The sequence below is a fragment of the Pipistrellus kuhlii genome, unplaced genomic scaffold (genome assembly GCF_014108245.1).
Source record: "Pipistrellus kuhlii isolate mPipKuh1 unplaced genomic scaffold, mPipKuh1.p scaffold_m20_p_5, whole genome shotgun sequence".
In the NCBI taxonomy this organism is placed as follows: domain Eukaryota; kingdom Metazoa; phylum Chordata; class Mammalia; order Chiroptera; family Vespertilionidae; genus Pipistrellus; species Pipistrellus kuhlii.
Window position 1 is genome coordinate 61,530,312 of NW_023425551.1, and position 15,352 is coordinate 61,545,663.

The 15,352-nt window shown below is 41.6% G+C and overlaps 1 protein-coding gene across 4 annotated transcripts in view; it reads left to right on the forward strand.

Annotated features, from left to right (window-relative positions):
* The first annotated feature begins 416 nt into the window (after positions 1-416).
* The window catches only part of KHDRBS2 (KH RNA binding domain containing, signal transduction associated 2), a 461,654-nt gene continuing 446,718 nt past the window's right edge, over positions 417-15,352 (forward strand). For 2 of the 4 annotated variants that reach the window (XR_006740033.1, XM_045572975.1), the window contains exon 1: positions 417-798. Coding sequence is in view for 2 of the 4 variants with exons in the window: in XM_045572975.1 (XP_045428931.1) it covers positions 708-798 (91 nt within the window). In the remaining 2 variants the exon portion in view is untranslated. The remainder of the gene's footprint in view (positions 799-15,352) is intronic. The other 2 variants (XR_006740034.1, XM_036415134.2) reach the window with 1 other exon arrangement.

Sequence of the window (15,352 nt, forward strand, 5' to 3'; positions counted from 1 at the left end):
GAGACACCTGTGCCTTAGGGACGCAGGCAAAGTCCCATCCACCTTCGGGAGAGACTTTCCCTAGTGCTTTTCCATCCCCTCCGCTGCTCACTCCTCATTCCCACCTTCCCTGCCTGCCCTCTTGGCCCCCAGCTTCTCTGTTTAAGGGGTGCTTTTCCCGCTCTCTACCCTCTCGAATCCCAGCTGAAAACCCAGAGCTCCTCAGCACCACTGGGCATGTCTCATAACCCGGGGAGGCTGGAGCTGCAAGAAGAAAGCGCTGGCCCCTTCTGCGACCCCCTCCCCTCTGCAGCTGTCTCCCTGCCAGTCAGGCGATCCGACGTGCGGGACGACCCAATGAGGGCCCGCGCCCTTCGCGGGGGCCCCGCCTCCCCGGGCACCAGCACCAATGAGCGGCCGGCGGAGGCGGGGCGCGCCCTGTGCCCGCCTCCCCAGTTAAGGCGGCTCGTGCAAGCGCGTGGGGGGAGGCTCGGCGCGAGCGAGGGACGACGGCGGGGACGGGCAGGTGTGGGCGCTGGGCCGCGCAGCCCGACGGCGGGAGTCGCAGGTGCTCGGTGCACGGGGCCGGGGAGGACGCGCGGAGGTGCCCTAGGCACGGGGAGGAGGCGGAGCGGCGCGGGAGCCCAGGCGCTGCTGCCCCGCGAGCAGCCTGCGTCCGAGAGCGCGGAACCCAGCGCTTCGCCCGTGGACGGTCCGAAGTCCGCGCTATGGAAGAGGAGAAATATCTGCCTGAGCTGATGGCAGAGAAAGATAGCCTGGATCCATCTTTTGTGCATGCATCGCGCCTTTTGGCCGAAGGTAAGGACTTGTGTCCCCCTCCCGCAGCTGGGCACAGACCGACCCTCGGCCGCCCGCCCAGCTCACCCCGAGGCTGGGTTGAGAGAGTGAAGTTGGGGAGGGTCGGACGCCTGTCTCCTTTTGCAGAAACTGGTCCCCTGACGATGCTAGCTCCTGAGCCTGCTGCTCTCTGGGCGGGCAGGAGGCGATGCTCCTTCTCCTTTATGTCTTAATTTGGGGGCAGCCCGGAGCGACCAGATCTTCATGGCAGAGGCGATGTGACCTGTTAGGATCCTTGATAGAGAAACCATAAAGTGCATCGCGGCTCCCAGGGATCTTTCCACTTCGCAGGAGGGAAGGTGCATCCGTTTGGAAGTGAACAGTGATCCATGTAGTGATATTCTAAGAGCTTCTTGCTGCGTATCAGCATTTTTTCCCACCCCTTTCCTGCCTTTGGGAAGTGATGTGATCCCCTCTGGTCTAATTACAGTCTTTCCCCGGGAAAGTCCTGGAATTAACCCAGATTAAACTATGCAAGTAGGATGCATGTTCTTCTGTGTTTGTGAAGGTGGCAGAGGCAAAAGTGGCTACCCGTGTATTTGAAGTGTGATAATGGGTTTACTCTGCGAGTTATACCGGTCGCTGGGAACACTTCACAATTGATCAACTGTTTCACCAAGTGTGCATTTTCTTTTGTGTACCTGCGATGCTAAAGGAGATCTCATTCCCAGGGGAACCTCTGTGTCTTGTCTTTTGCGTGGCTTTGAAAGGTTGTGTAAACACACACATACACACACACACACACACACACACACACACACCACACTCAAACTCCATGAAAGGAATATTAATCAAATTACTCCATTTATCTTGATATAATGCCATCTAACTGATAAAGATACAGTATCTGTAGTAATCTACACAAGCCTTTTTAAAAACAACTTTAGATTTTTTTTTGATGAGTGCTTCATTAATAATGAATTGCTTCGTTATTAAACTGACTACAGTGCAGTTCTGTAGCTGAGGTTTTATGGACTTACCTATAGCCAAACTAAAAGTGATAACTTCCTCTTCCTCAGCCCATCAGCATTGAAAGAACTGCTTTCTTTTTTGAGACTTAGTTGTACATGGCAGCAAATATTCTGATCCCCCATGTGTGATTTAAATAGACATTAGGTTTATTTCAAATATTTTAATAATGGTTATTTTTATAATAATAAAGTATAAGGTGTTTTACTCCATGTTTGCATACTAAACAATTTAAAAAAGATTTATAATCAAAATATTGAACTTGTGAAACAACTAAACTGTTTTTCAAGAAACAAGTTGGTTTTGTAGAGGATTTGGGAAGGTAAAATACAATTATGCTTACTACTCTCTTGGTTACTGAATTTAAAAAAAATAGAAATTAAAGTTGAAAAGTAAAGTCAATTATAAAAACCTCTCTATTGCAAAACATAGCAGTACATAAAATAAAGAGTATTGAAAATTAATGAGTTATTGAATGCTTAACATGATTCAAAAACAGTTAAAAATGAAGCTAATCTTTCAAAATTGTTTACTTTAATATATTTTCCAGAACCGTCTTTAGCTGATAATGTCTTTACAGTGAAAATAAAAAACAACAACAACAAATAAAAAGTGATCATTTTCTCTGAACTGCTCTTGGGGACAGCAGGATCAATGATTACTTCACCTTTCACTAATTAGAGTTAGTGACTTTTCAAAACTGCCAAGCTAAAGGAATGCATGGGAGAAACCCTTAAAAGATTACAAAGTCTTCTGTGGCTGGTGAAAACAGTCAGAGAAATCTATGCATCTGGTTCTCTGACATTTCATCTTCCCCAGGAACTTGATTTCTTCCTACTTAGGAACCTGTTCGAGATGCTCCTTGTAATTTAATTTTTTCCCAGTAGGGGGAAGTATGCGCTGCTTTTGGAAAGCCTTAAGCTCCAAAATAGAGAGGAAAGCATCTAAGAAACAAAGAGATGTCCAAATTTCACAGAATCATAATGAGGAAAAGAGAATGAAGTAGATTATGAAAATCATGTTGGAATTTATAAAGAGATGTGCAAAAAGATGCACAAGGTATAAATTAATTTTCTAATTGTATTTTTTTTCTGGGCTTATTAAAAAGTATAAGGTGAGCGTGCTTTGGAATCTTTCATAAATCTTAATGTACATTTTACATTATAGATCTTTCATTATCACTTCAAAGGTTGTTTGCCAAGATTTCCAGGTTTCTGTTAAGATCTCTAGAGGAGAGTATGGTTGAGATGATTTTATTTCTCATACCTGGAAATGCACTGATTGAAAGCAGTGGCTATAAATAAACCTGACATAGATATTCATTTGGAAGGAAGGTGCACACTGAAGTACATTTCAGTCAGTACTGTGCAGATAGTCTCAAGACTGAGTGAGTAATAAAAAATGATCCAGATGATTCACTTCGGAATGATTTTTTCCGGAAACTGATATCTATAAGGGTAGCGATACGAACCAATGAGCTTTCCTAATGGGTTACTTTGCTGTTTTGATTGGTGATGGATGGAAATCAGTGCTCACTATTGACAGCTTTGTTTAGAATTGAAGGCCACGGGTTTTAAAGTATTAGTAATAGTTTTTTAGTTCTTTTGTCATTTTTGTTGTGTGGTGTTTTTTTGGTTTTGTTTTGTTTTGTTTTTTTCTTATTTCACTTTGTTTCTGCTGTTTTCAGAAGAAATGATCCAGAGAAAACTAATGGAAGAGCCTAAACATTTTATGTATTTAACTGTTACTTAGAAAATATCTGGAATAATATGGTTCAAAGAGTATTTATAATGTGTTTGATTAATTAAAATAATTATTTTCCTCTGATTATAATATTGTTTAATTATCCATTTGTTATGGAAGGTGCTTTTGAATATGATGAAATAGCAAACTCAGCATGATCCTTAAAGTTGCACTCAGCCTCTGAATTTGCTTGCCAGATGAAATTAGATGAGGTTATTTATATCTACTACTCTGGGAAGTGCACTAAACTGTGAATTCAGATACCTGGATTTTAATTCCACTTTTGCCTAAACTGATTCTTGATAAGTGAATTTCCCTTCCCTGGGCCCAGTTTCCTTGTCAAATTAAGGAATTGCACTAGATGATCTATATGTATCTTTTTAGTTCTAGTTAAGCATGGGACTACTGCTGATACAGAGGAATGGTGTTTGTGTATTCAGAACACCAAAATCAATGGTTGGACATTTTTGAAACATTTTTTATTCCTTCCTAGTTTAATGATTAATAATACATTTATTGCACTATAATGTAATTTGAGGCATATACATTATTTTGGCACTGGGGACAGATTTGTGTTCTGAATTCTATTGAACTGTTATGAAGACTTGGGGCTAAAAATGTATATACATGAAAATATTCTTGTTTGCAGTCTAGCATGCCCATCTGCTGGCAGACATAGATCTGCTCAAATTCATAGATCGCATTATAGTGATTCCATACCTTTAGGAGGATTAATAAATTCTTATCAAATTGAGATTGTTTTGGGTCCTCTGAATGGTATGACTTCTTAACCTGAATTCTTCATCATTGTTTTTGACTCAAATATTGCCAAATATCCCAAAAGTTTAAGTGTGTGTGTGTGTGTGTGTGTGTGTGTGTCTTTATTGCTTTTTTATTTTTGATTTTTTAAATTCTAGGTGCTATTTTCAAATTTTGTGAAAAGCTTGGCTATCCATCTAGGATTGGACTCCAAGCTGCTGATATAGCTTTTAAAACCACACAAGGAATGGGGATTAACATTTATTTCAAATACTTATTTGTAGTGATTTATCTACATTTAGATTCTCAATAAAGATCATTTTTAATTTAGATTGTGTTTATTAAAATATTTTTCAAAAAGCATGGTGAGCTCTTAAATGAAGTATTGGTATCATGTCTAAAATCAGCTTCTGATAAGAATTGGTATTCATGTGACTTTTCCTTTAATTGATGTACTGTCTATTTTCTTTCTCTCCATATATTTGAGATCATCTTACTTATGTTTCTTAAAGAAAACCAAATTGGCAGAAAAGCTAAATTCAAGATTTAACTTTGACCTGCAATTAAAAATCATTTACAATATTGTAAAGAAGTCTGATTAAACAAACAATACACTTGGAACAGGGTGGTGACACTTCTGCCAACTGTAAAATTTCCTCCCTGACTCTCAATTTCTCCATCTGTAAAACAGGAAAAGTAACAGCTATCTGGCCTAGTTCTTTACGGGTTAAAAATGCTGTTTCTGACAATATAGGTGGTATTTCATACGAGTATAAATAGGATATTTTGTTCAAATATAACAAAAGCATAAGCAGAAATTATACAGATGTAACATGATGGCTTCCAGATTTTTCTTCACATGTTAATGACGTCATGGACTGGATCTCAGATTGAAGTTTGATTTTGTAAGAAAGTAAACACTGCCTTATTTTTGCTTCTGGATGAAATTTGAACTCATAAATCAAACTATGAAATAAATAACCTTATGAAAAAAAATGACTCCAGTGAAGGTTTTAAAATATCATGTTCCCTTAGTCAATGGTTACTTGTCAGTATTTTACTTGGGCTTGATTAACTCTGGTCCTGTGTCTTAAAGGTTAATTCCAAATCTCCTGGGGCCTCTTCCTAAACCCATATATCCTTCTTTCTGGGAAGCTGATTTCATCCTCTCTTTTCTTGGGGGAAGTGGGTGTTCATTTTCTGATGCTCTTCAACCTTCTACTATCTGAAAAACATCCATCCTTCTTCCTGTTGTCTTTCATTCTCAGACGATGAGCTGTTCCTTTTTTTGTTCAAGGTGGATTTGTTCACCCGGATCTTTAACCCCAATGCTCATCATCTCCGCCAGACGTGTCCTATAGTTACATCCTTTCTCCAGTGTCTCCAACTTCTTCCTCCCTGTCTACTCCTCCCTTGTAGCAGACTGTAAACATGATCCAATCTGAATCACTGTTCAAAAGTAGAATTCTTTTTTTCACTTGCCAAAAGTAATAAAAGTAATCTTTCTTGACATTTATCTTCCTTCATTTTCTTGAATTTTTCAATAAGTCTATACTAAGCTGCTTCCCTTTTCAGATTACCTCTTCAAAACTCATCAGAAAACCAGTGCTCCTGGTGACAGAATCATCTCTTAATTGCCAAATCCAATAAAATGTTTCTGACCTCTCATCCGGTCTCTTGGCTGCATTTTCCACTGTTGACCTTTTTCCATTTTTTTTTTTTGGTGGCTTTCCCTTTGGCTTCCAAGCATTGCAGCACTATTGGTTCTACTCCTCTCTATTTCTTACCCTCACCATCCTTCATCCCTCTCCCCCCCCTAACCCCCAGCCTGAACACATATTATGCTGTCTGAGTGATTCATTAAAAATCAAAGTGTGACCATGCCACACTTTTTAATACAGTTCTCTTTTAGCAGGTGACCTCTGGCACAATGCCAGCAGAGGGAGATGGGGCACCCCCCTGATACTTCCAGGCGGAGGTGAAAGCTCAGTCCCTCCACCAGGTGTCCAGTGACACCACTCTGGCAAGGAAGGGGGGGAACACATTGTTGTGTCCTCTGGAGGAGGGGGAGACCTCATTCTTGCTGGAACACGTTAAGTTCCAGCGGGAATGAGACTTCTGAGTAACCCCTTACTTCAGAGGGAGAAGGGTGGAAATATGGGATCTCCATGTGGCGCCATTGACGCTCTAGGAAGCCTCCATATTGTGTGTGGAATGAAAATCCCTATTCTCCATTCAATCTTCTTTAATTCTGAGGAGACAAAAGGAAGCTAGGTAATAGGGATAAGACTACAGGAAAGGAAGTAGAACTGGGAACCCAGCTAAGCGGAGTTACTAGGGCATTTCAACTGGGCGGGAAGGAAGGGCACTTACAAGAGAGGCCTGGACTTTAAAATGTACGGATATCACTAAGACAGTCTGTGTGCAGATAACCAAGTCACAAGGCAGTAAGGCCTATAAACCAATCCAAAGGGATATTGCTAAGGCAGAATTCTTTGAAAAGGCCTATTAGGAGTTAGCAAGACTACCCAACCCCTAAATTAAAAGGCACTCACTTCCTCTCTCTCCCTCTCTCCCTCTCTCCCTCTCTACCTCTCTCCTTCTCTCCCTCTTTCCCCCTCTCCCCCTTTCCCCCTCTCCCTCTCTCCCTCTCTTTTTCTCTCCTCCTCTCCCTCTCCCTCTCCCTCTCCCTCTCCCTCTCCCTCTCCCTCTCCCTCTCCCTCTCCCTCTCCCTCTCCCTCTCCCTCTCCCTCTCCCTCTCCCTCTCCCTCTCCCTCTCCTCTCCTCTCCTCCCTGACTCTCAAGGGTTCCTGACATTCCTTCCTGTGATGGGGGAGCACATTCCTGCTTCTACATGGCTTATGGCCACATGGGCCTCCACCCTTGGACTAATAGACTTTAATTAGTCTAGACACTAACCTACTCCTGACTGTAACAGGGACTGGAAGCTTTGGACACTGGCCTGCTCTTGGAACCCCAGCTACCCCTTTTCCAGGACTGGCTGCTCCCAATAAACTTTGTTCCTGTTCATTGTTTCTGTCTGTGACTTCATTCTTCGATTTTCACAAGACAAGAACTGGGACTCAACACCCATACTTTTTTAAATCAATTCCACCCAGAGGGCAAAAGGGTGCCTCTTAACAGCTGGGTCGGTTTGGAAGTCTAGGCTCCCTACTTAACCTTTCTTGACAGGGGTGAGCATGGGACACCTTTCGTTTCTTTTTCTTTTTTTCTGTTGTTGTTTAACTGGAGCAGGATGCTTGTTGCTAAATGTTTTCTGTTTTTCTAGGTTGCCCTTTCTCTAGTCCTTTGGCCAGAGAGAGCAGGCTTTTCCTAAGGCTTTTGTTTATCTCTTTTGTCTGTTTCTATTGATGTGTATGGATCGCCAGCTTTCCCATACCTATCTTAGCGTAGATGAAAAACAGCAAAACTCAGGAAACCATTGCCTTGCTGTTCCCGGGCTTTGTGGAACCCAGTTAGCTTGCCTTCTGTCTTTCCAGTCTATGGTTTATTGATAGGTAATACCCCATCTCCACTTATTTGTGTGTCTTTATTTATGGGCCTTGATTTATTTCTTTATGACATTTTCTTGTGAATGTATGCTAGGCCTAGCACATTAATATTTCACTAGCAATTCATATAAGAACGAGCATAGCTGGGATAAATACAGGTGAATAATGGGCACCTATTATTTGCTTTATTTATCCAAATTCAAAGAGACTTTGGGACATGGCACCTGAGAGTGGGAACAAAGTGAGGTCTGATCATTATTTCTGGTTTCTGTTGAAGTACACAGTCTAGATTGGAACTCCTTGTTCCCACAGGCACTGTAAAAGGGAAGAAAGTTTTAAGACATGCTTGCAAATAAGTCTACCGTGTCACCGGCTTTCTTATGCCCTTATTTGTTTGAACATTTGATTATATCTTTTTTTGGCCTGCATATATATTATGAGAAATGTATTTTAATTGGTATATTCTGCTATCAGTTTGGTTTTTTTTTTTAAAGCTATAGCAATGTAAGATTTAATATATTCATAGATTGAAATGTGTTCCTTTTGCTCACATGGTGAATTTTAATAAAATAAGAATGATGTGGAAATAGATTTAAAAAATGACTACTAGGGAATAGTTGATTTCCCAAATTAATCTTAGCAAATATCCTTATTGTATCACTTTTTTTTCTCAAATGGAGATTCCTGAAATGATCAATGTATTATTTGTCAAAAACTTGAGAACTCACAGCCAAGCATCCTTTGCTCAATCATTCTTAGCTATCATGGGAAAGTAGTCATTTGTAGCCTATCCATGATTGCTTACCTTTGCCTCATGAACATGACTTTCAAAAAGATTTTGTTGTAGAGAAGGTAATAAACAATTAAGAACCCCTGAATGACATTTTTTTAGGCCATTTACTATAGGTACCCTTACAATTTAACTACAGTTTGGGGGAGAAATATTCATGGACTTGGACTCTGCTATATTTAACTATAAAATACATGACCTTGAATGTGTGTTGGCAACACCTGTTTGAAATATGTGCTTTTGGCATATGAAGAAGTATCAGATGTTTAATTTATTAGTTTTTAAATTGTCTGGGGAATTCAACAATATGCCTAAGGTATAAATAACAGGGGTTGGGAAGATCTGCTAGATTTTATATACTGATGATTTCCTGGGAATTTAGAGGAGGTCGTGACTCTTGTTGGTCATGGTAATTATAGGTTCATCACTATCATCATTATCATTGTCAACATTATCATCTTCATTGCTATTCACATTAAGGGGGAGATTACTCTTTTTTTTAATATATTTTATTGATTTTTTACAGAGAGGAAGGGAGAGAGACAGAGAGTCAGAAATGTTGATGAGAAAGAAACATCGACCAGCTGCCTCCTGCACACCCCCCACCGGGGATGTGCCCACAACCAATGTACATGCCCCCGACCGGAATTGAACCCGGGGCCTTTCAGTCCGCAGACCGACACTCTACCACTGAGCCAAACCGGCTTCGGCGGGAGATTACTCTTTATCAGGTTTTATACTAACATGCTTTGCATTCATTACCGCACTTAACCCACCCACCAATGAAATAGTGATCAGCATTAAATTTTTTTCACAAATGAGAAAATTAAGAATTGAAGACGTTAATTTATTACAAGTCACAAAGCAAATGAATTCTGAAACCTGGCTTTCTTACCCAGAGGCCATAGGTAACCATTACACCATACTGCTCCTGCGGGGGAGACACAACTTGAACCAGGCTTGGAAGGAAGCCTGTGTATTAATGTGTGAAGTGTGTCTAGGAGGTCAACATGGTTGTTGTCCTTACCTTCTGAAATATGTTCCTAATGCAAGTATTGGATACATTATTACACAGTACTTTTAAATAATTATAGTACGTATGTAAAAGGCAAGTGCATTTATAAATAGAAAAATTGATCCAAGTGCAGAATTGTGTTAAGGATTATTGAGGCAGCTTAACTTTTCTATATGTCTTATATTGACTGTTATTTCTAAGTTTGGTGATTCCAGGCATGTTTTTTTTGCGTGTGTTTTTGTTTGTGTGTGTGTTTGTTTTGTTTATCCAAAAAAGGGATTGGAGAACTTTGTGTGATTTACTAAGGTATTTTTCTTCTCATGTGTTTTAGAGAACTGCTTTCATTTGCTGGATTCTTTTAGGAAGGGAGAACAACTATGAGTCTCTTTCTTGTGTCTTGAGGCAAAGTTGGTTTGTTTAAAATCTGGAAGTGAGCAGATTAACTCATTGTCAGAAATCAAGTACTCAGAAACATGGCTTAGCTTAGATGTCATCCACAGGTTTTTGAGGTTTTGGGATTCAATAACTTCAAGCAGATAGATTGGTTGGTATTAGTGTAGTATTATCAGAAATGGCACAGGTGATGCCCATTTCCTTAAAAAAAAAAAAAGAAATGTTACTTTTGTAATAGAAAAGCTGAATGACTGTGTTTTCTTTGGAGTGTAGATATATTTTGCAAGTTCTTAGCATCTCTTTCCTCTCTGTGCTCCTGACATGCACCCTTTGTAATAAACTGGTAATCTAATAAGTAAGATGTTTCTATGAGTTATGTGAGCTGCTCTAGCAAATTAATGAAACCCTAAGAGGAGGTCATGGAACCTCTAGTTTATAGTCAGTTAGGAGTACTGTTAACAACCTGAATTGCTACTGGCCTCTGAAGTGCAAATAAAGCATTGTTGGAGTCCTCAATTTATAGCTCATCAGTCACAAGCACAGATGGCCACTTTGCTTGCAACAGGCTTATAAAGCAGGGCAAGTGCAGGCTTGTAGGATTGAATCTATAACCTGAGAAGGCTTATGCTATTTCTGGGTAGATATTATCAGAATTCAGTTGATTGCTTAGACATCCTTCTGGTGTCTAACACTCCTCCCACCACACACACACACACACACACACACACACACACACATACACACCCCATTTTGGAATTTGGTCTAGGAAGCCAAAAGATTAAGTGTGTTTGAAAGATGCAGCAAAATAGCAAGCATCAAGAATAAGTGGGTCTACAGAGAATGGTAGATGCTTATCACACTTATCTTGTCAACTGTGCTAGAAAGTTGGCACTTTATGCCAAAAGCAATGGTAAATCACTTAAAGGTTTTAAAAGGGGGCAATTGTGACATCAGCATTTCACTTAAAGCAAACTGTGGCTGCACTGTTGGGGAAGGATTTGACAGATAATAAGACATGGGCAGAGCATCAGATAGCTTGTGATCCCGGAGAGAATTTATGGTGACATGGATTCAAATAATGAGAATACAGATGGAATGAAGAAGACAGAGCTAATAGAAATTTAGCAAGGGAAATATAAAGAATCATACTGAATAAAGAGGATGAAAAATAAAAAGGTAGTGGAGTGAAGGCTGTTGTCTAGGATGCTCTTAGTAATTGGTTTAATGGTGGTATCAGTTATTGAGACAAGAATTAGCAGGAGGTTAATGCTAAGTTCAGTTGGATATGCATTGAAAGGCTTGTGGGGTGTTGAGGTAAAAAGGCAGATGGAGATCTGGGTCTGGAGAAAGGTCTGGCTGAAGGCAGTGGTTTAGATTGCATTAACATGTAGGTGACACTTGACCTTAGGAAAGGAAGAGTTCACTCAGGGAGAGCATGTAGAGAGCAATAGGAAAGAGATTTAGGATAAAACCCTGAGGAACATCAGCATTTAAGGGGAAGACAGAAGAAAAGTCATATACAAAGCTGAGGAGTTTCTTAGGATGTAGGTAGGAAAGATGAGATGTGTCCAGTGTCAAGTAAATAGAATATTTGAAAAATGAAAGATGTGGTTAATATTTTCAGGTACTGTAGATAGGACAAGTGAGACACAGATTTAAAATGTCTAATGGATTTGGTAACAAAGAACAAATTCAGAGTGGAGTTAGATGAAATTCCAAGTCCATTTCATGTACCTACACTTTTCTTTGGCAGTTCTTATTGATTTGCTGGCACATGTGACTTTGTTGACCACTTTAAATTTGGACACTATCAGTTCTAAACTAACAAGATAGTGACAGCCACCTTCTTGATACATTTCCTCCTGAAATTTGTGATGCTACAATCAATATAGAAATTTACCTTCTTTATTCTTTTCTGTGAAACTATGATCAATGGTGAGCTTGAGACCAGCGCCTGAATCTGTTGTATGCTTAGAACCTTAAAGCTTATAGTATAACCATTTATCCATACTAATAACATATTATGTGAAAAGATATATGCATTAGCTTTCAAAGATTTGTTTCAAGGCTGGAGAAAATATTGCCTTTATTGGACCTGAAAGAAGACATGTGCTTCTGCAACATTTTAATTATATATATATTTTAAGGTTAATCATTATTTTATGAAATGTGTGTGTGTGTGTGTGTGTGTGTGTGTGTGTGTGTATGCGTGTACTGTGGTATTTCTTATTCTGTATTGTAGTAAAGAAAAGTTTCAGAGTTACTGTTATAGTAGAAACAATATGGTAGGTGTAGTGAAAATACTAGTGTTTGAAACCCAGATCTGCTACTTGGCTGCTTTGTGATGTGGGCAAATTTCCAAATCTCTTTGAGTCTTTTGTTCTTATCTATGAAACTAGAGGCCCAGTGCACAAAATTCGTGCATGGGGGAGTCCCTTCAACTCACCCTGCATACTCTCCAATTTGGAACCCTTTGGATCGCGCCTAAACCAACAGTTGGGCATCCCTCTCACAATCCTGGCCATCCTCTCACAATCCTCTCACCTGCCTGCCTGTTTGGTCACCCCTAACTGCCTCACCCCTGCTGGCCTGGTCGCTCCTAAATGCCCTGCCCCCGCCAGCCTGTTAATCCTTACTCCTCCCCTCCCCCGGCCTGGTCACCCCTAACTGCCCCCGCTGGCCTAGTAACCCCTCATTTCCCCCCTGCCAGCCTAATCACCTCCAACTGTCTCCCCCTGCCAACCTGGTTGTCCTCAACTGCTCCCCCTCCCCTGCTGAACTGATTGCCTCTTACTGACTCCCCTGCTGGCCTGGTTGCCTCCAACTACCCCCCATCCCAACAGCCTGGTCACACCTCATGGCTCCTCCTGCTGACCTGGTTACCCCACACAGCCTGCTTGTTCAGTCATTTGGTCATCCCTCACTACCCTCCCTGCCGACCTAGTCATAGGCAGCCATCCTTGTGAGGATGTGATGGTCAATTTGTGTATTATCTATTTATTATATAGGATATGATTTTGTCAAGTGTTTTCATAAATAAATCAAGCATCTCATGAACCTCACTGCTAGTGTATGTGGAGTACTTATGGTAGAAATCAATAAAGAGTCTTCCCTTTACTCCACTTTGTCTAGTTTTCTTACTTTAACAACAACAACAAAATTCCTGTTTGGGTAGCTTAAGTTAGTTACAGCATTGTCTTGATATGTCAAGGTTGATGGTTCAATCACAGGTCAGGGCACATGAAAGTATCAACCAATTAATGTATAAATAAGTAGAACAACAAATTGATGCTTCTCTCCCTTCCTCTATCTCTAAAATAGATTAATAAAAAATAGAGCCAAATTTTGTGAAGAATGAAGTGCAGCTTTTAGATATACAATTTGATGAGTTTTAATAGTTGAATATTCTTGCATAAGCAGTGCCCTTGGCAAGATAGAGAACATTTCCATCAGCTCAGACTTTCCTTATACCCACTTCCCATTAATCTGTATTTCCTTTGGCAACTGCTCTTCTGATTTCTACCATAGATCACTTTACTGTTCTTCAACATTATATAAATGAAATAATTCACTATATAATCTTCCTTCTTTTTAAGTTCAATATATTTTTGAAAGTCATTCATGTTGCATTTATCAAGAGTTCATTATTGTGTTTCATGCTGAGTAGTGTTCTATTATATAAAAACTAAAGCCCTGGTGCATGAAATTTGTGCATGGGTAGGGTCCCTAGGCCTGGCTGGTGATCAGGGCCAATCTGTGGGGTGAGTGGTGGGGTGATCTTTGGGGGAGGGGGACGATGGCAGTGACCTTGGCCAGCCTGGCACTGCCCACTCGCTAGCCCCATCCCCCACTGTAGGGTGATTGGGGGGCCCCTACTGGCACCCGCTTTAGCTGGCCTGGGGCCTGTGGGCTGGGAGAAGCTCCTGTGTTGAGTGTCTTCCCCTGGTAGTCAGTGAATGTTATAGTGACTGGTCATTCCACCAGTCATTCTGCCGTTCAGTTGATTTGCCATATTAGGCTTTTATTATATAGGATGTCACAATTTGTTTATCTAACTTCTTGAGGCTGGACATCTCAGCTGTTTTTGGTGTTAGTTTATCAATCCTCCTATATAATAAAAGGGTGATATGCAAATCGCCTTAATGGCAGAACGACTGGTCTCTATGGCATGCACTGATCACCACGGGGAAGATGCTCAATGCAGGAGCTGTCCCCTGGTGATCAGTGTGGTCCCACACAGGGAGTGCCACTCAGTGAGAAGCCCTGAGTTGGGCTCATGGCTGCCGAGCTCAGTGGCAGATGTGGGAGCCTCTCCTGCCTCCAAGGCAGCTCTAAGGATATCCAACTGCAGCTTAGTCCCGCTCCGAATGGAAAACATGCCTAAGCCATCAGCCTGACATCCCCAAAGGGCTCCTGGACTGCTAAAAGGTGCAGGACTGAGCTGAGGGACCACCCCTCTCCACTTGAGTGCATGAATGTCAGGCAGTGGGTCTCTAGTTATATAAGAGCCTAAGTGACCTCTGGACCACTCGACCAGTAGCAATGTTGCTCACTGACCACCTTGAGCAGATGCTCAATGTAGGAGCTATCCATGGTGCTCAGTGCACTCCCACAGTGGGAGCACTGCTCAGCTGACCAATGGTACCAGATGCTGGGCTCATGGCTGGTAAGCCTCTCCTGTGGACACTCCTCCTGTGCGCCCTTCCCCCACCTGGACTGGGACCGGGACCAGCATTTGGACTAACTGGGCATGAACCCACAGCTGCTTCTCGGTCATGGGCATGCCAGTATCATCCTAGGATGGCACATGGATACCACAGCAGAGTGGCACCAAACCGACCTAGTGGTGGCAGTGGCAGGCACACTGGGACCATGATGAGCAGGATTGGCATGGTGCCAGGCCCGGGCTTGGGGTCCTTCCCTGGCTGCCTGCCTGCCGTTTTGTGCACTATTACATCCCTCGGGGGATGTAGAAATGCTGGTTTTAGCTGATCCCTGCAGGCCAGGCTTCTAGTTACAAATGAGCTGCTATGAACTTTCATGTACATTTTTTTTTTTTTGCACATGTATATTCTTTACTTAGATTGAAAAGGGTGAGTTTTTGTGTGTGTATAAATGGCCCCTGACTTTTACATATTAAGATTATTGTATTACTAAAGGCCAGTGCATGAAATTCATGCACTCGGCAGTTGTGGGGGGGGTGGCATTCTGTCAGCCTGGACTGTGCCCTTTTGCAGTCTGGGAGCCCTTGGGGGATGTCCAGCTGCTGACTTAGGAGCGGGCCTAAGCTGGCAGTCGAACATTCTTAGCGCTGTCACAGAGGCAGGTGAGGTT